The sequence below is a fragment of the Gekko japonicus genome, unplaced genomic scaffold, assembly GCF_001447785.1.
Source record: "Gekko japonicus isolate JY-2015 unplaced genomic scaffold, Gekko_japonicus_V1.1 scaffold79, whole genome shotgun sequence".
In the NCBI taxonomy this organism is placed as follows: Eukaryota; Metazoa; Chordata; class Lepidosauria; order Squamata; family Gekkonidae; genus Gekko; species Gekko japonicus.
Genome location: NW_015167530.1, coordinates 831444 through 856577, shown reverse-complemented (window position 1 = coordinate 856577; position 25134 = coordinate 831444). Strand labels below are relative to the sequence as shown.

The 25134-nt window shown below is 40.7% G+C and overlaps 1 protein-coding gene across 1 annotated transcript in view; it reads left to right on the top strand.

The window, feature by feature from the left end:
- The first annotated feature begins 8949 nt into the window (after window positions 1-8949).
- Window positions 8950-25134, top strand: part of NCOA6 (nuclear receptor coactivator 6) — a 35708-nt gene continuing 19523 nt past the window's right edge. The window contains exons 1-8 of the mRNA XM_015413414.1: window positions 8950-8975; window positions 12844-13123; window positions 14617-14772; window positions 16583-16705; window positions 17728-17856; window positions 18547-19362; window positions 21094-21240; window positions 22136-23255. Of these exons, the coding sequence (XP_015268900.1) occupies window positions 12889-13123; window positions 14617-14772; window positions 16583-16705; window positions 17728-17856; window positions 18547-19362; window positions 21094-21240; window positions 22136-23255 (2726 nt within the window). The 5' untranslated portion in view covers window positions 8950-8975; window positions 12844-12888. The remainder of the gene's footprint in view (window positions 8976-12843; window positions 13124-14616; window positions 14773-16582; window positions 16706-17727; window positions 17857-18546; window positions 19363-21093; window positions 21241-22135; window positions 23256-25134) is intronic.

Here is a 25134-nt window from a genome sequence, read left to right as displayed (position 1 = left end):
CTCCCCTGCATGTTTACATGGCATGAAGTTAATTGATATAAGCTTATTTAATGTTGATGTGGGTCTTGCTGCATTGCCTTCAAGGCTGTTCATCTTCCTCAGTCAAACTTTATAAGAGTTAAAGGTGAGAGAGGGAAGCAGTAAGTGCTGTCATCCCACACTGTGGTTCTCTCATCTTGGTAAATCTATGTAAGTTTTTAAGAAAAGCATCCCACATCTGTGTTGCTGACTCCTTTGAAAAAAACCCTGTCCCCCCCCCCCCCCCCCCGGAAATTCATGGCCTTGCCAATTCTGTGCCTTTTGTTAGCAGTTATTCCTCCTCTACTATTTTATAGGGTTCTATTTCTGAAACTGCTGTAAACCCTACAGTTCCCAAAGCACTGTGGCTGTTAAATATGCAAAGTACTAATATTTATTTACACAGCTGTTCAGTTGCAGTGAATCTCTGATCTGCTGTGTTAACTCATTGGGATTTGGTAGTGAAATTAACATGAAAGAGTGGAGGTTCGCCTTCATATGATGCGTAGTTATCCTATGAAATATCATAGCCTATGCATACAGGCATAAATGTTTCTAAATTACTAGAGGAGAAGTCTTTTGGCAACAACTAAAAATGGTGATACCTAAAAATACAGCCTCCATTTTTAGAGCATGGAGGGAAACCAGCAGATGGCTTTTGCCATCGTGCCCTATTGTAAACTTCTTGTGGCATCAGACTGGCTGGTGCTAGACACTATTATTGCTTAGAGTGTGTTATCAAGTTCCCCTGTGTGCATCCTATGTTCATGGCTTTATAACAACAGAAATGTGATAAACCAGCTGGACAATTTCTGTGACACTTCTAGAAACTAGACATCTTTGGAAGAAAAGGGTGTTATATACAAAGGGAGAAATTAGCAGGTGCTATGTTACTGGCAAACTCATAACAAGTTTTGTCCTGTGTTTTGTGATTTTTCCTCATTAAGAATACATTTTTTAATGTTCTGAGGTCTTAAATGTTAACTTTGCACTCAGACGAAGGAAAATGTTTTTAAAGCTTGTAAGCGGTGGCTCAAGTGGTTAAGATGCTGAACTGCAGGCTGTGGAAGGTCAGTAGTTCAGCGGTTCAAGACCCGGGTGCCGCAAGACAGGGTGAGCTCCTGTCTCTAGTTCCAGCTCCTGCCAACCTAGCAGTTCGAAAGCAAGAAATTGCAAGTAGATAAATAGGGACCACTTCGGTGGGAAGGTAACAGCGTTCCGTGCGCCTTGGTGTTTAGTCATGCCGGCCACATGACCACGGAAACGTCTTCGGACAGCGCTGGCTCTTCGGCTTTGAAACGGAGATGAGCACCGCAACCCTAGAGTCGGATTCGACTGGCTTTCGAGCAAGGGAACCTTTACCTTTAAGGAAATATCAGACTGGCTGGTTTGCTCTCTAATAATCATACATAGATATGTTGATAATTGCAATAACACAGTGTGGGCTTGAATTAGAGGAGAAAGTGAGTAGTTTACACAAGTATGCATTGCTAGAATGATGTATTTAAAGAAAGAATTTGAATAATTGCAGGTAAAATTGCTATCTATTGAAGTTCATTTGTTTTCCGTTAAGTCTGCTATTGCCCTCACCTTTCAATACAATTTGTCTGTTATGCAACTTGCAATGGTATTCCCAATAATTCAGTTGACATTTTTTAAATATAATCCAGCTCCTACTTTACATGTCCATATTTGTGAGAACAAACTGTAGAAAAATAAAGAAATCAGAATGCAGTCATAGAAAAAATGCAGTGTTAGTGATTGGATTTTGTATTCAATTTTATTACTGTGATTTCATTATTTGGATGCATTCATAAGAACCAGTAACCTGTGAGAATCAACGTAAATGATAGCTTGTGCTGACATTTTTAATAAAATAAAATTATCTAATTCTCAGTGTAGCCAGGTCTGTGGATATTTAAATCTGGAGACTGGAGTCATGAATGCACAAGACGGACCTTTCTACAAACCCGAGAAAAGCTCCAGGTTTGTAGAAAAATCTGAAATCTAAAAAATACACTAGAGGTTTTAAATAACCCAAATAACAGAAGAAGAAGAAGAAGAGATTGGATTTATACCGCACCCTTCATTACCCAAAGGTGTCTCAGAGCGGCTTACAAACTCCTTTCCCTTCCCCTTCCCACAACAGACACACTGTGAGGTAGGTGGGGCTGAGAGAGCTCTGACAGAAACTGCTCTTTTTCAAGAACAGCTGTTATCAGAGCCGTGGCTTGCCCAAGGTCATCCAGCCAGGTGCAAATGGAGGAGTGGGGAATCAAACCCAGTTCTCCCAGATTAGAGTCCGCGCACAACCACTACACGAAACAGTGCCTGTAGCTTTAAGAATGCCTCCTGTTGATGTTGCTTGTTAACCACAAAAGTATTGTCAGTTGAGGCCTTGGTTTCTGTCATTAAAAGGCAATGGGGCCTTTTGGCCTTTGAGGGAGGACTCCAGCCTTAGGGTCAGCCCCAGCAGCATCTGCTGGCAAGTTGGTACCATGCGAGTTCCATTACTCACCCAGCTCCAGCTGCTCCCTGCTGTTCAACAGCAACCACCACACGAAAGCCAGTGTAGTGTAGTGGTTAGAGTTTCAGAGTAGAATCTGTGAGGCCCAGGTTCAAATCCCCACTCTACCATAGTGCAGAGGGTAGATAAAAGGTAGGCTGGTTGGTGGATGGGAAGGAGAAAGCAATCTGGAGAAGATGAGAAGATATGGGGGCTGCCAAGAGGAGAAGAGGAAATGGTGAGGAGAGAGGATACAGGGGAAAGTGGGGTGCCCTCCACAAGTTGTTGTGGGTTCCCCACCATGCAACTGAGCTTGGCCTAGGAGTCAGCAGTATGCAGCTTAGTCAGACTTTTCCCAGGGAGGCCTGCTAGGGATAGGGAAGAAGTGACAGGGAGGAACATACAGTAGGTTGACTGGTGGGTGGGAAGGAGAGAAGATGTCTATGCGGGCTTTCAGAGAAGGAAAAGAGGAAATAGTGGGGAAGGGCAAAATGAGCTGTCCTCTGCAAGAGTCCTTGTAGGTCCCCTGCTTGTAGATCGTATAACCTCATCTCGAACCTCATCTAAATGACAAGTATCAATCCCCTTCATGTGAATACTTTGCTAAATATACTTTCCTACTTGAGTTTAAATATATTTTTAATACAAATAGTCCCTTATCTGAGCACCTGTTTTTTAAACAGATATTACCATTCGGTCCTCCTAGTTAGTATCTAAGTACAGTTGGAACCAAATGGTAGAGGCTTTGTGGCAAAAGCCCAGAAGTCATGAATACTTAAGATAAAGTTCTAAAATCTTATTAAAATGGGAAGGGAAAAGACAAGAAAACAGAGCTGGTATATTACAGATGTCTAAACAGAATGCTGGCAAATTTAATGTGCTTACTTAGATACCGAATACTTTAAAACGGGTGCAGATTATACTTGCCACATTTTAGTCCCTTTAACAAAGTTATTTTCCTGTCATAGAGAGCAAGGTAAGCTTTCTGTGCCATAATCATTGTGAAACAGACTGGTATACAGGTCTGTAGAAGAATAAAGGAAAGCCCAGGAAGATAGGGCTCTCATATGGAAAAATGCTTTTTCTACGATTGCGGGTGCTTTTCCTAAGATTGAGGGTATCATGACATAAAAATTAAGGAAAATTAATTAAGATAGGCTGTTTTAATTATATTTTAGATACTACAAAGGATTTATAGTGATTATATTTGAGCAACGTAGAGCAGCAGTTAACTAATCTGGGTCAGTCTGCACATTAGAACATTTCTGATCCATGGCAATGGTCTTGGATTTTCCTGCTGCATAATCCAGTTCACAGTTAGCCACTCCTCCAGACATCAGTGGTGGTGGAAAGTGCCATCAACTCAAAGTTGACAGATGGCGACCCTGTAGGGTTTTCAAGGCAAGAGCCATTGAGAGATGGTTTGCCATTGCCTGCCTCTGTGTTGCACCCCTAGTATTCCTTGGAGGTCTACTTGCGCCCCTAGAAATACTAGCCAGGGCCAACCCTACTTAGCTTCTGAGATCTGACAAGATCAGGCTAACCTGGGATATCCAGGTCAGGATCCAGACATCAGTAGAGAGTAAAAATTACGGTCAGCACTCTCATCTGTTATGGGAATACAGCTGTTTTAATAGAACATGGAGTAGAAGAAGAGGAGATTGGATTTATACCTCGCCCTTCACTACCCAAAGGTGTCTCAGTGTGGCTTACAAACTCCTTTCCCTTTCCCTCCCCACAACAGACACCCTATGAGGTAGGTGGGGCTGAGAGAGCTCTTGACAGAAATTGTTCTTTTTCAAGAACAGCTGTTATCAGAACTAAGGCTTGCCCAAGGTCATCCAGCCAGGTGCAAGTGGGGGAGTGGGGAATCAAACCCAGTTCTCCCAGATTAGAGTCTGCACACTTAACCACTACACCAAACTGGCTCTGTTTCCCATATCAGCTGCAGAGGTGAGAACTCTGCATGCGAATGGAGAGGTAAATCACAGTTGGGGGTGGGGGAGAGGCGGTTACACATTCTTTCAAAAAAGGTATAAACAGTTAATTTTAAAAACTACAGTGAGTAATAGGGTATCTTACAACCAAGATAATGTCTTGGCTGTAAATTTCCTACATCTGTCATAAACAATTATTTCAGACTGCAGTTCATCAACCAGTAACATACCAAATTATTACATCCAATGATATTTTTAAAAGATAAATGTTGCACTAAAATTTTAGCCTTCTGCTCCATATCTCTCAAATGAATTAATGCATGCCTGTTTTCTATTATTAGTAAGATTATTGTGTAGCAGCTACAACTGTTTCTTTTAGTAAGCATCTATCCCATCTTTCTAGAATAAATAGCACCTTAAAGTAGCGCACAACATTTCGTCACAAGAAAGGAAAACCACCATGCCTAAAAACAAATGTTTAAAACATCCACTTTATTCTGTCATTCCCCCCCAGGTTCACTTTTGTTTGTTTTTTGTTTAATTTGTCAGATGTCTTTCTCACTGGGATTCGAGACAGATCACACAATTAAAACAATGGAATAGGAACAATATACAGCAAACATTGTAATTAAAACAACCTATATATAAACAATGAAATAAAAACCAGATTACAAAATTAGAGAATGTTGTAGAAAAAGTACAGTGCATAAATAAAGCAAGGCTACAAAAAGAGTATAATATATACAACAAGTAATGCGGTGAAAACTGCCTAATATTTCACTGACAGGAACTACAACCCTTGTTAACAATACCTCTTGAACTGTTTTTATTAATTCTGTGAAATGTGTAGAGCTATAGACTTCTAGGATGCAATTCTTTTTTAAAAAAGATTTTACTAGTTTTCAGAATAAAAGAAGGAAGACAATAACTACAAACAGAAAGAAACTAACACATAACTTACATGGAGCATGTACTCAAAATAACTACTTGAATTTACATGGAAAGAATCAGTCTCTTATACACCCAGACTTCTAGGACGCAGTTCTATTATGACTAGTAGAATTTATTATTATTCATTAAAAACATTTTTATGATGCCTTTATAGGGTCTGCCCTCAGATCTTGGAAACTAAGCAGGGTCGGCCCTGGCTAGTATACATACATACAAAGACATACAAAGAATGCCAAGGTTGTGACACAGAAGCAAGCAATGGCAAACCACCTCTGAATGTCTCTTGACAGCACTTTATACACATACATTCTAGGGTCCTCAAGGCAGCAAATAATCAAAAATATCAGACAAACTTAAAAAAACATATTAAAACAACTAAACAAAATATATAAATGGGAAGGAAGTTCAGTGAGGGAACTCCAAACAGGAAAGGCTTCATCCATTGGTGGAAGATAATGATAGAGGGGGACTAAATAATCAACACTTTATTATTATTGTTCTTTTTATTATTATATTTGTTTTTAATTTTTAAACCGCCCTCCCCTATGAAATAGGGCTCAGGGCAGTGCACATCAGAGAACCATGTATGTTTATGTTCCTTCTATAGAATTTTCATGCTTAAAAATGTTGTGAAACACATGAACACTTGGGACAGGGGTCCTCCATGCTTTTGAGCCTGTGGGCGCCTTTGACATTCTGACACAGAATGATGAGCACAGCCACAAAATGGCGGCTACAGAAAGTGGAGCCAGTCACAAAATGGCTGCTGCAGTGTATGTTCAGTCATACAGTGAAGATCCTGCCCATGTTGTCCTTTGTTCTTAAGGAACTAAACTTTTGTTGTTCAGTTGCACATTCAAGTCTGACTCTTTACGACCCCATGGACCACATCACGCCAGGCCCTCCTGTCTTCCGCCATCCTCCGGAGTTTGCTTAATTTCATGTTCGTTGCATCGATAACACTATCTAACCATCTCATCCTTTGCCATCCCCTTCTTTTTTACCTTCAGTCTTTCCCAGCATCAGGGTCTTCTCCAGTGAGTGCTCCTTTGTCATTTGGTGGCCAAAAGTATTTGATCTTCAGCTTTAGTACCTGGCCTTCCAGGGAACAGTCAGGATTGATTTCTTTTAGGATAATTCCACTGAAACTTGGTTCCTAGATGCAAGTTGTATAATATATACATAATTCCTCAATCTCTCTAAAGTTTCTTAACTGTAGTTTTGAGGCTTTGGGGATTTTAAACATACAATTCTTTTTTGCAGTGTTCCACCTGAGTTAAGTGGAACTCCATAATTTATACTGTACACATAAGTCACATGAGCAGTGATTTGCAGCTGCAAGAGAACTGGTGGACATTCAAGACAGTTTTGAGGATATCAGTTTGGAGCCATCTGTCAGTAATGAGCAATTGCAATATACAATACTTGTTTTATTAAATAGATATAGACTGATTTTTCACAGGCCGCTGCTCTGCCCTCGCATTTGCTTGATAACATTAGTCAATTTCCCATTACTTGCTGCGCGGCCACATTTTTCCCCGCTGCCTCCCCCCCCCCCCCCCCCCCCCGGGGTCTACTTGATCCTCAAAAAACAGGATCAAGTAGACGCAGGGGAAATTGGGCGAAGCTGCGGGGCAAAATGTGGAGCAAGTAATGGGAAATTGACTAATGTGATCGGGGCAAAGGGAAACACGAGGGCAGAGCAGTGGCCTGTAAGAAATTGGTCATAATGTTTCATATTTACAAAATAGAAATGCTCAGGAAAAATGCTATACAATTATGCTATCATTGCCAATTGTAGCTTAAATCTTAGGAAGATTGGTTTCATTTATATTTGTCCTTTTCTGTCAAATTTGTAGATGAATAAAAATAAAGAATTAGAATACACAGTTTAGAAAGGTCTGTCAGTTCTCTTAAACTATAGAATACAAAGACAAAGCTTGGCCTTCTGGTCTTGTTTTGGGACTTAGTATCTGTCATTTCTGCTTGTCATAGTTAAGGATTGTCATTTTGCCATGTTTTAGCTCTTTCAGACATGCTAAATAATGTGGTTTCAATCTAATTCACTGACTGTTTGCAAGTGGATTTTGCCATTTTACACAGTAAAATCCAGTTGAAAAGTGCATTGTAAGTGGATTGGAAATGTATTATTTAGTGAGTGTTTGTGTGTGTGTGAAAGCGCTCTTTTGTCCTTTTGCCATATTTTCAGTCTATTCCTCAGCAGAGTTGCACCCTTCTAAGTGCATTCAAGTCATTAAGATTAGGACAGTGTAATTCTGTTCATGATTCTAAATTCTCCACTTCAAAAACCTGACACTAACCATCCGCATTATGCAGTCAGCACACTAAACTGTAAATAACGCCAGAAGTGAAATTGGAACTGAGATTCTGCTTCTGTCCTAAAACTATGCATAAGGGAACATCAGTAGAACAAAGTATGTGTGCTTATCCTCACTCATGATAATGTTATCCCTCTGAATTCAGTGTTTAGAACTGCATTTGGTTAAATTTATTAGCAGACCTGAGTTGTGATTTTAATTTTTGGATTTTATGTTTTTAATGTATTTTATTTTATGTGTTTAATCTATGTTGTAAGCCGCCTTGAGCTCCATAAGGAAGAAAGGTGGCTAATAAAGATCTTCAATAAATGAATAAATTAAAATCTTCTGCCAGAGAATGTTAAACATATCTAGTTCTCAGCTCTGAATCTCTAACCTCTGTGAAACTGCTGTTCGCCCCTCAGGAGGTGGTGGCAGCGGCTACAAGCATGGACGGCTTCAAGAGGGAATTAGATAAACATATGGAGCAGAGGCCCATCAGTGGCTATTTGCCACAAGGTATAGATAGGAACTCTCAGTCTGGGGCAAGTGATGCACTGTATTCTTGTTGTTTGGGGGGGGGTGGCAACAGTGGGAGGGCTTCTAGTGTCCTGGCCCCACTACTGGACCTCCTGATGGCACCTGGTATTTTTGGCCACTGTGTGACAGTGTTGGACTGAATGGGCCATTGCCCTGTTCCAACAGTGGCTTCTCTTATGTTCTTATGTACAATCCTAAGAACACTTTTCTGGGAGTAAGCCCCATTGAATAAAATGGCAGTTTTGATTAGACTGGTTTAGGATTGCTTCTCTTTTGCAATTTTACATTCCCTCCTTGGGGATCCTGTTATACATAGCCTAAGGATTAGTTTGGTGTTGTATCTTAAATTCCTGAATTTCAGCTGTGCATAAACTGTATGTGTTGTGTTGTCTTGACTGAAGAATAACTTTTGAAATATATTTAAGAAAATATGTTGAACATTGTGCTGTTATAAAGCTATCAAGGTCTAGTAAAGGTTTTGGCTTCACTTATGTTTGGAGTTGCTTTGATAGAATTGAGAAGGTGATTAATTTTCACTGGGTATATTTACAGATTCATTTGGGGGCTTCTGATTTGTCACGAAAGAGTTCAGAGGATCAGACTCCCGCAGTCTGCTTTTGCAGACCTTGAACCTGAATACTATTATGGATCGAATTTTCACGGTCAGCTTAACTGGTCATGCAACTTCTGATACAGGATCTCCTGGTAGGCTGTCTTTTTTATTGAGTGAATAATTATTGTGCTTAACCATATACTTCTCAGTTTTACATAGAAATGTTACAAACAAAGCCTTTTAACCTAGTGTTCACAATGTTTTCTTTCCTTTTTTGTTAAAAAATCTTGCAGATTTAGGATTTACTTCACTGCATCTAGTGAAATAGGCTCAAGTCCATGAAAGGATAGATTACAAAACATTTATACTTTATTTATACAGTACATATATACTTTAAGGTGCCACGTCACAGTAAGTTTGTTAATTTAAGGACCAAACTAAACATTACTATTTTTATACAGTTGGGTTGGGGTTCCTCAAACCCAGCTTGTGTTCCTTACAGCCACATAGCACTTGCGGGGAATGGCTTCTAAGAAAAAGAGAGCCCAAATGGGCTCAGAACAGTGCTGCAAGGGGAGGAAGGCTTCCTGTCTCCCCCTCCAACCTGCTTTCCTATGCAAAAACAGCAATAACTCCTCTCCTTAAGCATGGTGTTCTTCTGGGGGGTGGGCAGGAGCCCTTCCTCTTCCATAAGATTATGAGCCCTTTCCCCCCTGCAGCTGCTGTGCGGTCGTGGGGGACACCAGTTGGGTCTGGGGAACCCAGACTCAGCTCTTTAAAGAACAGTAATGTTTAGTTTGGCCCTAAGAGGGTACTCTCATTATCTCTGTTTTGACTGTTGCTTGCCTTTTATTTTCAGTGCATACCCCAGTATCCACACCCCGCAAGGATGTCATTCTTTCTCTTCCAAAAGAAAAATGGGGAATGACTTTGCTTTAAAAAAAAAAAAGACAGGAAGAGTGATGAAACTTTTGAAAACATCTGGTGCAATACTCTGTGGCTGCAAAACTTTTTGAAATCCTATTTACTAAAATAAGGGCTTCTCCTAATGGTCACTTTCTCTTAGCTTTGGCTGGAGGAGATGAACATTCTTGTCTGCTATGAATTCTTACTTTCCAGTAATTAAACTGCAGCTGACACTGCTGTTTGCCCCTCAGCAAGTGCAGTTACAGCAGTGGTACTGTATTGGGAGCACCTACTAGATGGTGTCCTGACAACCCTGCCAAGTGCATCATTTCCCTTGCTTCTTAAAGTAATAAACTTGCCTGGGAATGGGCTCTGTCTCAGTGGTAAAATAACTGTTCTGCATGTGGATGGTCCAAGGTTCAGTTCCCCACATCATCATTTAAAAGAATCAAGTAAACAAAACAAGAGTCCATAGATTTGAAAAAGTGTGTTCCAGCATAAATTTTTATAAGTCAGATGCCTGAAGTGTACATCCATAAGACTGATTAATTTATATTAAAAGACTGCAAACAACAGAAAGTTGTGGGAGGATGTTATTTTTAAAAGGCCAGTTTAAAGCAAGATCCAATGAAAAGAGGGATTGGTGTACTCAGAATAGGTGAGGCTCACTCCCAACTGTTGATAGGCAAAGAAGGATTAGCACAAAACAGAAAAAGCAGATCTAATCAGAAAGTTACAGAAATATAGCTGCACTAAGTCCTATTTGTAAAAGACAATATATATATTCGTGCCCATCAAGAGTGAGAAATCCAAAAGACCTTGTTAAGACACTTGGGATCAGGAAAGGATAGTGTTAAACTTCTTGATGAATTCTAGTCCAGCAGTTTTGCATTGGATTTTTTTCCTTCAACGTTCTTTTGTAAGAGAATGGTAAGTAATAGAATGTCCTGGAAGTTTAAAATGTTCACCCACTAGTCTCTGAATGTTGTGATTTTTAATTCCAGATTTGTGGCATGATTGACCTGTTTGGGCAATGTGTAAAGTAGAAGGGTATGTTTGTGTGCTTATATATTCAAATACTAACAGTTCAAAGGTGGAGGAGAAACAGTTTTACACAGAAGTAGGTAGGTAAGAACCTTAGGAAGGGCGGTGAGGTGTGGGACTGGCAGGGATGATGCCCGTAACAGGCTGGGTATTGATCAGGTTCCATCAGGGTTCCATCCCCCTGAGAGAAGAGACTCACAGTTTTAATGCCCATCCAGCCCAATACACTCTGCGAAGAGGATATCCACTCCCAACTGAGTTCCTGCACTCTGCTGCCGGGATAGTTAACACACTCCCTGCTGCCATTGCACCTATAGGTGTCTCTCTTCCTCCCCCTCAGTCTAGGGCCGTCCAGCTCAGTCTAGGGTTGCCTAGGGTCACCGTAACCCTGCCTCAGTGCTGAGGGTATCCTATCCCATCCACTGCTGCCATGTGCCCCCAGCAACCCTCACCCAACCATCAGGACGTCTGGCCAAACTCAGCCCACCGGTCACTCTGACTGCCACCCGCTTTGTACCTTCAACCCCCTTGCTGATGAGCCTATCTTAGGTGTCCTCAGCCCTTGGGGGTGGGGGCTGCACCATCCTGGTCCCACAGCTAGACAAAACAGGCCACGTGGAAATGAAAAGCATAGCTGAATTCTTAGCTTAAGTTCGACTGATTTAATTAATTGTATTTAAGATTGTAGCCTTGAAGTTTTTGATCATGACACAATGCAAATATGGGTTTAAATGTCCCTAGCTGTGCTATATTCTAATTTTTATCCCCTCCAAATAATCTGCAAAACCATTTGCACATCATATATGCTTCCTTCCAGATCCATGCATGTAATACTGGGTTTAGTAATTGTATAAAACGGGTATGTCCAACAGGTAGATCGTCATCTACCAGTAGATCGCGGAGGGGTCAGAGGTAGATCACCAGCCCCACAGTTAAAGAAAATTATAACTCAATAAAAAATGTCCTCAGTTCTTTCTGGATTGTCGTCTCTCTGTTTTGTTTTTGCTTATTTTGCTTACCAGTAAATGACAGAAGGTGCCTTATAAATTGGGGGGGGGGGGCGGTAGAACCCAACTTTAGTGGGTTAAAATCTAATTTGAAACTAATTTGAAACTTTATTTTCATGTTGGTAGATCACCGGCACTTTTGACCGGAAAAAATAGATCACTACCTGTTCGAAGTTGGACATGCCTGGTATAAAATGTGCTACCCTCACTGGCTGCTGTGGTACAGGTAGAGGTTTGTACCATAATGCATACAGTGTAACCAGTTCCATGCAAAGGAAGCCATGCTTCCAGCCCTGACCTATTTGCTTCTGAGAATGCTTTAGTTATATGTGTATTGGTTCTGCACTGGCATTGAACTATGCTTAAGGACTCTTTGGCTCTTATACCAGGGAGCAATTGGGAGCTATACCCCAGCAACAGTAGGTTCACCTTTGGCTCCCAGGACCACAGGGAAAGGGGTATCTTGCATTAATATTTCCCTTTCTCAATGCCTGATCCTGTGCTATGTTGTAACTTGGCTGCAAAACACAGGACTGAGCAAAATCTCTATAACCTTCAATAGAATCAGGTTGGGTAGCTGTGTTGGTCGGAAGCAGCAGAACAGAGTTTGAATCCAGTGGTGCCTTTAAGAAGAACAGACTTTTATTCAAGTTTGAAGCTTTTTGCTAGTCTTAAAGGTGCCACTGGACTCAAACTTTGTTCTGTACCTTCAATAGGAACTTTGTATTTTGTCCCTGTTTAAATTTAGCCTTTGATAGTAAATATAGTAAATATAGCCTTTGATAGTAAATATGCGGCTAAATATGATCAAAAGTATGCCGAAGCAGGTATGTACATAAGAGGTACATGAATAGAAGTACTCCTTTCTAAACCTATTAGCAATAAAATATAAGCAGTAGAAACAATTGTCTGTGCTTGCCTAGATGCCTCTTTGTCTTAAACAATATATTTTTGAACTTTGTATTAAATAATGTGTTTTTGAACTTTGTATTAAATAATGTATTTTTGAACTTTTTTTGAACATTGTATTTAAACAATGTATTTTTTTACTTTTTAAAAATAGGTTCTTAATACCTGAGTAGCTTCCACTGCAGCAAATCACATAACCATGGTTTGGGGTGACATACCTAGCTTAAAAGATAACCACTCTTCATTGTGCTCTTCAACCATGGAAGAATTGGAAGTGGATATTGACTCTGGACTGGAGGAAGATGACATGAATCATGACAGCCTTTCTGAAGATTCCACCATCTTCGTAGCTTTTAAAGGGAATATAGATGATGATGACTTCAAACAAAAATTGGGCATCATATTGCATGATGTGCCCAGCATTTTACACATGGGTACTTTATTGTTTTGTATCTTTTAGCTAGAAAATGTGAAAATGTAACAGTGTTTAAAAATTAAGTTACTCTAGAATTGTCCATATGGTTTTAGGTAACACTTTTGCATCATAAGCAGCAGGTATAGGTGATCAGATTCTATGCCTTATTCTGCATGCATGACATTTCCACTGATTCCACCTTCCCATTTCAGGGCCCCCACACAGGTCCTTGAGTGTCCATTGACTCTCAGGAAAACAATTTTGGGGAACTCAGTAGGTTTCAGGGAGAAGTGGGAAAGTTCTGTATAGGATGCAACTTATACGTATTTCCTGATTATATTACTGTTCTTTCAACATTTTATTATTCATCTATTTATTAAATTCTCATGTGTGGTGCTGTGAGCAGGCCACTGAACTACTCTTTACTTTATTGCTGTGTTCCCCCCCTGAGATCTCCAGTTCTTTTCGCTATTTATTAAATTATGCCATGCTCCATTTTACCAGTGAGCAGATGAGAATAAATCCTGGCAGTTACCTCGGGGAGGCTCAAGACATTTGTTTCTTGCCTCGGGAAAAAAACTCATTATGGCAAACTCTGAGAATTTTGTGCATTGGATAGATAAAGCGATCAGGTTGTGCTTTAGCTGTCCGAGTGAGATAAATAAATGCCCTCTCCCAAGTGAAGAAAATTATTTGGGTTTCCCTACTGAAGTATTCTGTGCTTATATACTGAAATATTCTATGTCAGGTTAGTATCTTTATCTTTATAATAATTAAATTATTCACTCAGCTCCAGTTCTGCAGTGGTCAAAGCTAATGTTATAGTCCCTGTTAACACTCTCTCTTTTCAGAAACTTTACTTTTGCTAAAAGTTTGAATAGTCCAGGTTATAAGGCTATATTGATCCATTTCCATTTTGCTATGAGTGATCACTAAGTACTTGGAAATAAGTAGAAGATGTAATGTATCAAGTTTGTAATTTTGTAGGTGTATTTGATATTTATTTATCAAAACATGTATGCCCCATCTTTCCTCTTGGTTCAAGGCAGCTTGATACTTGGCTTACATTCAATCAGGAAAGGCTTATTTTAGATCTGGTTCAGACTGATTCCTTCATTAATGGTTATCATTTTTCCAGGTGAGCTAGCTCATGAATCCCAGCTGTGGTGGTTTCTGTGATCTTGAATGCTCCAAAATGTGTCTTCGAGATAGCACAAGTTCACCATGCTGAGATCTAAAGGCTTCATTCAAATAGGCAACTTTTCTAATTGAAATCGATTTGTCAGCTGTCCCAGAGCTGGTCTTTATGTGAGCTAGCCCAAAGTTACTGCCTTCATTGTGATATACTGAGTTCTTGTTGAGTTAATTTACAAGGAAGAACCCTGTTATTGGTAGGAAGCACTGAATATAAGTATGAGAACCTTGCTAATCCTGACTTTACCAAAGTGAGTAGTTTTGCTATTTTATTTGTTGATTTTTCTCTTTTTTCTTTTTTCTCCTCTTAAAACTAAGATTCTAACAAGTTAAAATTGAGGAAGGTAGAACCCTGGAACAGCGTACGTGTCACATTCAATATTCCTCGTGAAGCAGCTGAACGACTACGAATGCTGGCTCAAAATAACAATCAACAGCTTAGAGATCTGGGGATTCTCTCGGTTCAGATTGAAGGTAGTTGAAGTTACTTTGTAGCATAATTAAGAAATACATTTGGAATTATTAGCAAAAAAGTGTAGGTTTTTGCAGTAATTTGATGAAAGTAATAATAACATTAAATAATGGTACAATTTGTGAGCATTCTAATTTTGTGACTTGCTAGTTGGGTATACTGCTCTTGCCACAGGGGTTTGTGATGATTTTCCCTCTTCTGTCCCTGCCCCATGCTGTATTGCTTATTAATGCTTTTCATGTCAGTCATAGGCATCATAAGAACATAAGAGAAGCCAGTGTTGGATCAGGCCAATGGCCTATCCAGTCCAGCACTCTGTCACACAGTGGCCAAAAATACCAGGTGCCATCAGGAGGTCCACCAGTGGGGCCAGGACACTAGAAGCCCCCCCACTGTTGCCCCCCCCCAAGCATGAAGAATACAGTGCATCACTTGCCCCAGCCTGAGAGTTCCTATCTATACCTTGTGGCTAATAGCCACTGATGGACCTCTGCTCCATATGTTTATCTAATTCCCTCTTGAAGCATCACTTAATTTTATTTATCCACCACCTTTCTAATTGAGCTAATGGTGTGTTATGAGATGGTGGACTAGTGTAATACATCCATTGAACAATGCAGTATTGGAGGAGGGAGTGCCTAAAATTTCCCACAGACCAATAAAGCTATGTTTATTTAGGAGATGGGCCGTGTTCATTGGTATAGCGTTTGCTTTGCATACAGAAGTTCCCAGGCTCAGTCCTTAGTATTCCATATGAAAGACTTCTGTCTGAGATCTTGGATAGCTGCTTCCTCTTAGGCTAGACAATATTGGCCTTCATAGACTCTTATGAGGAAGGGGGAAAGCGCATAAGAGGACATTCACATAGTGCCAGACCATTGCTTTGGCCCTGCATCTGAACTTAACCAGTGAGCATCCTGCGTCCCTACTCCACATTGTTAGTAGTTGCCGAAAGAAGGTAGGGAGATATGCGCCATGATGGCCAGTATTCACACAGTGGCTTGAATCCCATGGAGGATTTCCATTGACAGAACAGATTCCATCTGTAGAACTTGACTTTTTTTTGTCCCCCCTCTCCTGCTGCAGCATGAAACCCCCCCCCCTCCCCCAGTAGTGTTCCTTAGAGGACTCTTGGGAATAACTTCAAGGAGTTTGATGGCTGCAGTGGGAGGGGAAATGAATGAAAATTATACTCTGCCTTAAAAAAAAAAAATCCCTCTCTGGGATCCAAGCCAATGAATGGTTCTAAACCGTGTGACTAAAGATGAGAATGGGAAATACGCCACAGAAATGCTGCTGCTGCTGATGTCAAGTGCAGTGTTGAGCCCAGGCCTGTAAATTTTCTCTGTTCTTATTTATCTCTGTGTCAGAGGCTGCCAGAGTCCCAGGGCAGGCATGTCAAAACTACTACTTAAGTTTTACCTGCTAGTTATTTCTACTGCTTCATGAGATGAAGAGTTATTTTGGGGGGGAAAGCAGTGCCTTATTTCAGAGATTCATGTACACTTGATGTCTGCAGAAGGAGCAGATGCACCCACAGAATGCTTCCTTAAAATGAATGGGGAAGCATTTGCTGGTAGGGAAGTGCTGACTGCATATGAGGCTTTGCACCCATAACAATCTGACAGATTGCATAAAGTTCATTTAAAAATAATTTCATGCTTTCAGATGGTATTTTACTGGGGACCGAGCTGTATACAAGCTTCATCCTGCCCTAATAGTTCAATTAATATCAGCAAAAATGTATTTTTTAAAATATGCCAGTTACACTAAACCATTTGTTTTGCTTCTCATTTTGACACTTGCTCTCAGGTGAAGGGGCTATCAATTTAGCATTAGCTCAAAACAGAGGACAAGAGGTGAGGATTAATGGGCCTGTTGGGCCAGGCAATTCCGTACGAATGGAGACAGGATTTCCCATGCAAAGTAACCAAGGCAAGTACCATTTAAAAAATTTAGCCATGATACTTGGGGAAATATGTTACTGATTTTTCTGAAAACTCCAAAGTCTGCCTTTCCATTGACTTTCCTTGTGATATATCTGTCTTTTGACAGATGAGTGAGAACACCGCTGTTCGTTTTTATGGGTTTTATTGTTGTTGGATCGTTTTTAATGGTTATATTTGGAAGGAGCCTCAGGAGCCTGTGGGATATAACTTTTTAAATATATGATAAAGTAATTCCTTTTGCCTGCAACAAGAATAAAAGGAGAGAAAGAGGGCCGGGTGACACCATGTAATGCCTTAGTATACAGGGTATTCTAGATAGGGAGTCCCAAGAGCCTTGTATTTTGTACTGTTGCATTGGAAAAGTAATATTGGATCTGTTATTTCTACTTCCGTTCTCTACTACAAGGGTTTTGGGGGCATTTTTTAATTTTTCATATGTGCATGTGTGAGTGTGTGTGCACCTGGAAGTCATGGCAATCTCTGGTGACTGACCCCTACTGGGGGCCTGGAGGATATCCAGAGAGGAGGCTGAATAAAGCCTGCTCCTGCCTCTGGTATTCCAAGGAGGTCTCCCATCCAAGTAATTGCCAGAGTCGCCCCTGCTTAGCTTCCAAGATCTGACAAGATTGGGCTTGCCTGAGCTATCCAGGTCAGGGCTCTACTGCAAGGATTTTTTGATGGGGGGGTTGTTATAGAAGTTGGTTGTTAAGGGATTATGCGGTTAAAGGCTGGTACTTTTCCACTATGAATGGTTACTCCCTCTGAAAAAAACTTTCAGGAGACTGATTTCCTCGAGATACCTGGATATTGTAAAAATGTTCCTAGCTGTGTAATCCAGCAAACCCAAGAACTAATATGTTCCCTCAGCCATTCTTTCTCCTTCAAGCCCACGTACATTTTTGCCTGGGATCCAGTGCACAGCTTAGAATGTCTAAATTTCAATGCCATGCTTTGATACTGAAGTATGACCGACTGCATCCTTAGTGAAAAATGTTATTACATTTCTAGGGTTAATAAGATTAAATAATCCAGCAACTGTCATGATGCAGCACAGTGGAAATGTCACTTCACCTATGATGACAAGCACAGCTAACACTGAGCTGCAGCCCAGGACACCTCGGCCGGCCTCTCAGTCAGGTAGCAAAACATAAATGAGGCTATCACTGCAGTTGTCTTCAGCTTGCATAAATATGTGTGGAGTTGTATATCTGTGTGGTTTTTTTTCTCTCCCTTTGCTTGTACATGCTGATCTGGGAATACAATATAAAGTATTGATCGCTACTGCCTTTTGGAATAGAAACAGCCTCCAGTTTGGGGAATATTCTGATTTTCTGGCAGTTTCCACATTGATAAATGTTGTTAGCCGCCTTGAGCCAGTCCTGTGGCTAGGCGGGATACAAATCGAAATCATAAATAAATAAATAGATTGGCACTTTAATTACTTTACTGTGGAATAAACACCCGTGGATTAGAGGAACATTCATCAGATGAATAAAGTGTTATCTTCAGCACTCAGCTATATAGAAAAAGGCAGTGTAAATAGTGGGGCCCAAATACCTGAAATGGAAGAGATGCAATCTATGACACTTCTGTGCAAAGTTCAAATGTATAGTCACTATACCTAACAGCAGTCATTGGCAGTAATGTAATGTTTGTAGCTCTGGAGTTGTTAATCTCTTTCCTAATGTGAAGTGTGGTGAAGATCTCTTGAAGACTGTTATAAATGAATATGCTGTTTCCCATCAAAGGGGGTAAGGATTTCCCCCTATTGTCTGCTGAACTTAGATCACCTGCAGTTATAATTATTTCTGCATTTTCTTTTAATAGATGCTGTCGACCCACTGTTATCAGGGCTGACTATCCAGCAGCAGAATCATCCGTCCGGATCGGTAATGCCTCAGCTCCATTCTGCGCAGTCAGTTCCCGTTAACCGGCAAATAGGCCCAGCCACCTTCCAACAGATGCCGCCACAGCAGCAACTGCAGCCACGCCCCCCGCAGCAGCACCAGCAACCACAACAGGGTATTCGCCCTTCATTTACAACCCCAGGTCAGGTTCCAGTTCCTCCTGCTTGGAACCAGGTACCTTCTGGAACAGTTCAATCCACTCCATCCCAAGGAACAATGGGCACACTTACAGTTAACCAGGGGTGGAAAAAGACCCCCTTGCCTGGACAAATGCAGCAGCAACTCCAAGCAAGACCGTCTTTAGCAACAGTACAAACACCCTCCCACCCCCCACCTCCATATCCTTTTGGAAGCCAACAAGCTTCTCAGGCACATACAAACTTTCCTCAGATGAGCAGCTCTGGCCAATTTACTGCTCCTCAGATGAAGAACCTTCAGGGAGGACCCTCACGGGTCCCTACACCACTACAGCAACCCCACCTGACCAACAAGTCTCCTGCCTCTTCTCCTTCCTCCTTTCAGCAGGGATCTCCTGCATCCTCCCCAACAGTTAACCAAGCACAGCAGCAAATGGGACCAAGGCCTCCCCAGAACAATGCCCTCCCTCAAGGGTTTCAGCAGCCTGTAAATTCTCCTGGCCGTAATCCTATGGTGCAGCAGGGAACTGTGCCTCCTAACTTCATGGTCATGCAACAGCAAAACCAGGGTCCACAGGGTTTACATCCTGGGTTAGGAGGTAAGTCATTCTTTAACTAAAATATGTATTTGCCTAGTCTGTTTAACAAACCAATGAGGTATTCCACATCCGCTAAGCTAATTACATAATGTGAATTCACTGCTGATTTCATGAAGTATTACACTGTGGAATAATCTATATGTGGAAGTTTTTTGGACGAGATGTACAGCTTATATGGTATGCTGTTCCTATATAATCGAAGAGCTGGAAGAGAGTCTTATCACCCGACACCTTCAGAATAGTGAGAGAGCAAAGGACGCCATCACCATATGGCAGCCATTGGGGGGGGGGCAGGATAAACCCAGTCCTCCACCCATGTTTGTTTTTAAAATTAAGTTTCAGTTTTGTAGGGGGCCAAGAAAACTTGTGTATTTGTCTCAGCTTAATTAGAGTTATCCAACTGAAATAAAGTTGTAATGCAAGAATTAGGGGTTCTGATAAGGGAATCCAGTTGACGCCAATACTGGGATTTTATTTGGTGCGTGTGAGAGAGAGAAGGTGCGGCTTGACCTATCCCAGGTCAACACCTAGAAATTTCATTGTGATGTTTAGTATTTTAAGGAGTCATTTTATTGTACCCTCTCTCAGCAACAAAGGAAGGATGAATTCATTCTGTAACCAGCTGCTTTCTGTACTGGCTCCAGTGTCAATTAGAGATTTTTAAAGCAGTAATGGGGTTATGAAAAACTGGGAAGAAGTTAAGCTAGGGCTACCATCTCATCATGGTGAAGACGACCATATTTGTTGATGTACTAGAACACTTTTGTAATAGCTTTAATAATGAGAAACGAAGAGCTTTGTGGTAGCAGTAATTAGAAAATCTGGTCATTAAAACCCGAAACTCTGAAGACTGAAAAATGAGTCTGGCTACTATTGCTAAAGAAAATTTGTCAAGGCCGGCTACAAAGTATTCTGGGTGTGGCAGGTACTACTAGAAGGAAGAAGTGGGTTTCCCTTGCTGAAACTAGGGAAGTCTGTATCCTCTTTCCTTCCCCCTTCTCATTGCCATCTCTTCCAGCTGTTCTTCTGTTTACTTCTTGTAGTTACGGGCAGTGTTCCCTCTAAGCTGAGTTAGTGTGAGCTAGCTCACAGGTTTTTAGCCTCCAGCTCACACAATTTTGTCTTGGCTCAGGAAGGAGGGCTCCAGAGCAAACTAATTTATGCAGTAGCCCAGTTGCTTGCTCACAACTTTAATGCCAGCAGCTCACAAAGTAGAATTTTTGCTCACAAGGCTCTACAGCTTAGAGGGAACATTGTTTACGGGTCCCTCCCTTTTTTTGCTAGTGGTGAACGTTGGTGAAACATTTTCAAGCAAATTGAGTCAAGCTGTTATTACCCTTTAAGCAGCTGCTAGTGCCCAAACTTTGTGGGAAGTAGCTGGAATTTGACTTCTCCCATCAATTCCACCATTGCATCTTTTCAGTCCCCCAATGTTTTTAGCCCACCTAGAATGCTAGTTGGGGATGCAGCATAGAATTAGGGGCTAAGACAAAAAGACTCAAGAGAGAAAGAAGGGTGAAAAAGGAGATGGAAGGAATGTAAAAGAAGATAAGTGAAAGAGTAGAAAAGGAGGAGGTGCTCCCTATTAATCTGCAGAGTGTAAAGCTAAGCTATATCTACTCAGTCTTTCCTTCCATGGCTTGCCTTCAGATTGCATTGCCCTTCTCTTAGCTTTCGTCTGAGTTTAGATCCCAAAACTGTATTTAATGGACAAGTTCATTTTCTGTCCAAGAATGCCCAAGCGTCTCCCACCTGGCTTTCCTGCAGGACAGACAAACCAGAACTTCATGCAAAGTCCAGTGCCTTCTACAGCACCAGGAACACCTGCTAACAGTGGAACATCTCAACTACAAACAAGTCAGAGTGTACAACATACAGGTCTGTTAATTGTATTCTGATTAATTACTTATCCAGCCAGTGTAAATTAGGAAAGAGATATGAAAGAAGGTTCAGTATTTGTAAATGACTGGTGCATTATAAATGTTGACTTAGACCTGTAAATGTGTGTGTTCAGGACAAGCAAACTGTTGTGTTAAATAATGTAGGTTTGCATCCATCCAGCATTTTTGTTCAGTCTTACCCAATTCTTCTTAACACCACCCCATCCGACATGGCTTTTGTTCATGCAGGTATCATGATTCCCAGTATAGCCTTTTGGTGGTCAAAGGCCACTCCTCCTTTTTTTACCAGGGGAAAACCTGGTTGCATCCAACCCATAGACTCCTTAATCTCAACAACTTGAGAGGAAAGGGGAAGAAATTATGTGCTATTTTTCAAAAATCAACTTCCATTGCTTCCATTTGTGGATTCCCAACAAACTGTCCTTTTAACTAAAATGTGGACGTATGAAGTGCGATACTTCTGATGAGAAGAAAGAGGTTGTCATTGGTGTGATTCCCCCTCCCCTTTTATATAGGATATTTTGTCCAAGAACTATTTTCAAAACTTTAAGTAAAAAATTCTAAATACTTTTTATTTCTAAACAATCTTTTATGGCAGTTGAAATCCATGTAGTTTGTAGTTTTCATGCCAGTTTGCTAGTTTATTACAACTCAAATTTGCACATTTTGATCATGTGTAATTGGCATTTAAAATTTATTAGAAATGATGGCTGTTTCAGTCCTTCTGCCAAGGATATTTTCATAAGTATTGCACCTAGTTTTTGTGGTATTGTGAATATTTAATACACTGATTTTTTAAAAGTTATTTTAATTTACATGTTGATTGCAATTCAGTTAATATTACTGTAACTTGAATGGTATACATTTTCAAGGTGGTCAAGGAAATGGTCCTTCCCAAAGTCAGATGCAAGTTCAACATGGCCCACCGAATATGATGCAGACCAATTTAATGGGACTTCATGGAAATATAAGCAACCAGCAGATAGGCTCCAGTGGCGTTCCACAAGTAAATTTGGGCAACATGCAAGGACAGCCTCCACAAGGACCACAATCGCAGCTCATGGGGATGCACCAACAAGTAGTGTCCTCCCAAGGACAGATGGTGAACATTCAGCCTCAGGGATCTCTAAATCCGCAAAACCAGATGATACTTTCTCGAGCTCAGCTCATGCCACAGGGCCAGATGATGGTAGCACCTCAAAACCAAAATCTCGGTCCAGTGCAACAAAGGATGACCCCACCCAAACAGATGATTCCCCAGCAAGGACAGCAAATGATGGCTGCACACAATCAGATGATGGGACCCCAAGGCCAGGTGCTGTTGCCCCAAAACTCTATGATGGAGCAGATGATGACCAATCAGATGCAAGGAAATAAACAACAATTTAATGCTCAAAGCCAGTCTAATGTCATGACGGGGCCAGCTCAAATAATGAGAGGACCAACTCCCAATATGCAAGGAAACATGGTGCAATTCACAGGGCAGATGATGACCCAGCAAGGCCCCGGGAATGGCAATCCTTCTCAGGTTATGGGGATTCAAGGACAAGTTCTGAGGCCGACAGGCCCTAATCCTCACATGTCTCAGCAACTGGGTGATACTACCACTACAACAGGCAGTGATGTAAACTTGACACAAATGCTACCTGATGTTTCCATGCAGCAAGGAAACATGGTGCCACCCCACTTGCAGGGGATGCAAGGAAACAGCAATGCACCGGGGGGCCATTTTGCTGGACATGGAATGTCTTTTAGTGCTCCTTTTGGTGGATCACAAAATGGAAATCAGATTTCCTGTGGGCAGAATCCAAGTTTTCCTGTCAACAAAGATGTTACACTAACAAGCCCATTATTGGTAAATTTGCTACAAAGTGATATATCTGCAGGACATTTTGGTGTAAGCAGCAAACCGAACAATCAAAATGCCAATAAGCCCAAGAAGAAAAAACCTCCAAGGAAGAAGAAAAATAATCAGCAAGTAGAACAAATTAAGTAGGTTTAAAAACACTTTTGTTTCCTACACTACTGAACACTATTTGTCATATGTAAATCGCTCATAGCTTTGCATATGATTATTTTTTCCAGAGCCTCTAAATTACAGCACAATGGCAGCTTTGCCATTGGAGCATCCATCCTATGCAAATGAATTAAAGAAGTTGTTTGGTAAAATTACTTCATTATGTGTATATGTGTTAGTTGTTAAGCTAGAATTCCAAAAGCTGTCACTTACCAGGAGAAAAGCCTGTTCCTAGAGCTGGTGTAGGAGCAATTCACAGAAGCAGCAACAGAAATAGGGCATAGAAGGTATGCTTTTCATTGGCCTACTAGCCAGAGTGAATGACCAAAGAGTACTTGTAGATCTCTCTCCTCTTAATATGCATCTCCTCTGCTGAGGATTTCAGTGTATAAATGAAGAAGGATCATAGGGATTGGATTAGGAATGCTTTGGATGGGCTGCTGGCTGCTACCACAGTGTCCCCTACAGTATAAAATCACAGCCACTGAAAGCACTATTTACTTCTGGTCCTCCTGTCACCTTTCTGAGTGCACATATGGGTTCCAGCTCTCTTTTTTACTTCATTTGCTATGTCCTTCATGCCAGTTCTGTCAGGAAGCAAAGATGCTTCTGTGTAATATGTGATTCCCCCTTTTTCTTTGCCTGGAAGCCCCATGAAAGTTGTAGTGTCAGTGACTGAGAGGGCAGAGTTGAATGTTTTGAGTCCCTCTGACTGCTTGCTGGTAACTACAGGAACAATGGTGGGAGAAATTCTCTTTTGCCCTGACACTATAGGTCAACATGATTTTCCTTGCCTTGACTGTGTCACCGATAATAAAACTATCACATATAGTTCATGTACTTAATTGACCCCTGTATGTTGCAGCATGTTAGACATGGTCTCCAGTCTTGGTTAATAAACTGCAATCTCTAAGTCAGGATACAACATTCTAATATGAAAAGCAATTCCTACAAATCATGAGATTGGAACACAGTGCTTTCTTGTCATGTAATGGGTTAGTTCAGATATTTAGTGGACTGGACCACCTTCTACATGGAGTAAGGCCTAAGAGTGAATGTTAGGATCCTACCATCTGCAACTGCATTAAAGAGGCAATTTGTAGGACATGGCTTATACAATACACCAGAGTTCCTCAATTCTCCCTACCCCCTCCAAAAAACTAGGCAGAAGAAAATGGAAATCGAGAAAATCATGTATATGTGCAGACTTCTGGCCTTTTATCCAGTGGTCAATAGAATAGGTCATTGTTTTAATTTATATTTTATTAATTAAACTATTTCTGTCCTTGGATGCTTTTTCTACACTGTTATGTGTAGAGATATTAGTGGGCCTACTAACTTATTAAATCAATTATTTCCTTCAAAAGAGTTCATTTAATCTTGGGATGAGGATTTTTAAAGAAATCTCAGCTTTCAAACAGGTGAGACTTATTACGTGATTTTACTAAGACTGAAATTTGCAAACACATAAATTGAAAAAGCAAAATAAAAAGCAAGAGACTTTTCTCCTTAAATGATTGTTTCCAGCAAAAAAAAAAGAAAGGCTGTGCTCTACAATATGGATCAAATAGGTAGTAACCAATTACGATAGAAAGTATAGCAGTCACTTAATGTTTGAAACAGGTAAGTCTAGATAAACTAGTGAGAATGTGTAATAGTATATTTTGGTGTACTTTTCATTGCAATAGACTAATAGGAAAAGGTATATGATTCTCTTCAAAGAATTTTCTCAGTTCTGTTTCAGTGGTTATTTTGACGTTAAAGAAAAGCAAAATTCCCTGTGTTCATAAATTGTCTAATCATGTGGCTTTTTCCATAGTGGAGGTGGATCCAAGTATAGATATTTAAAACTGG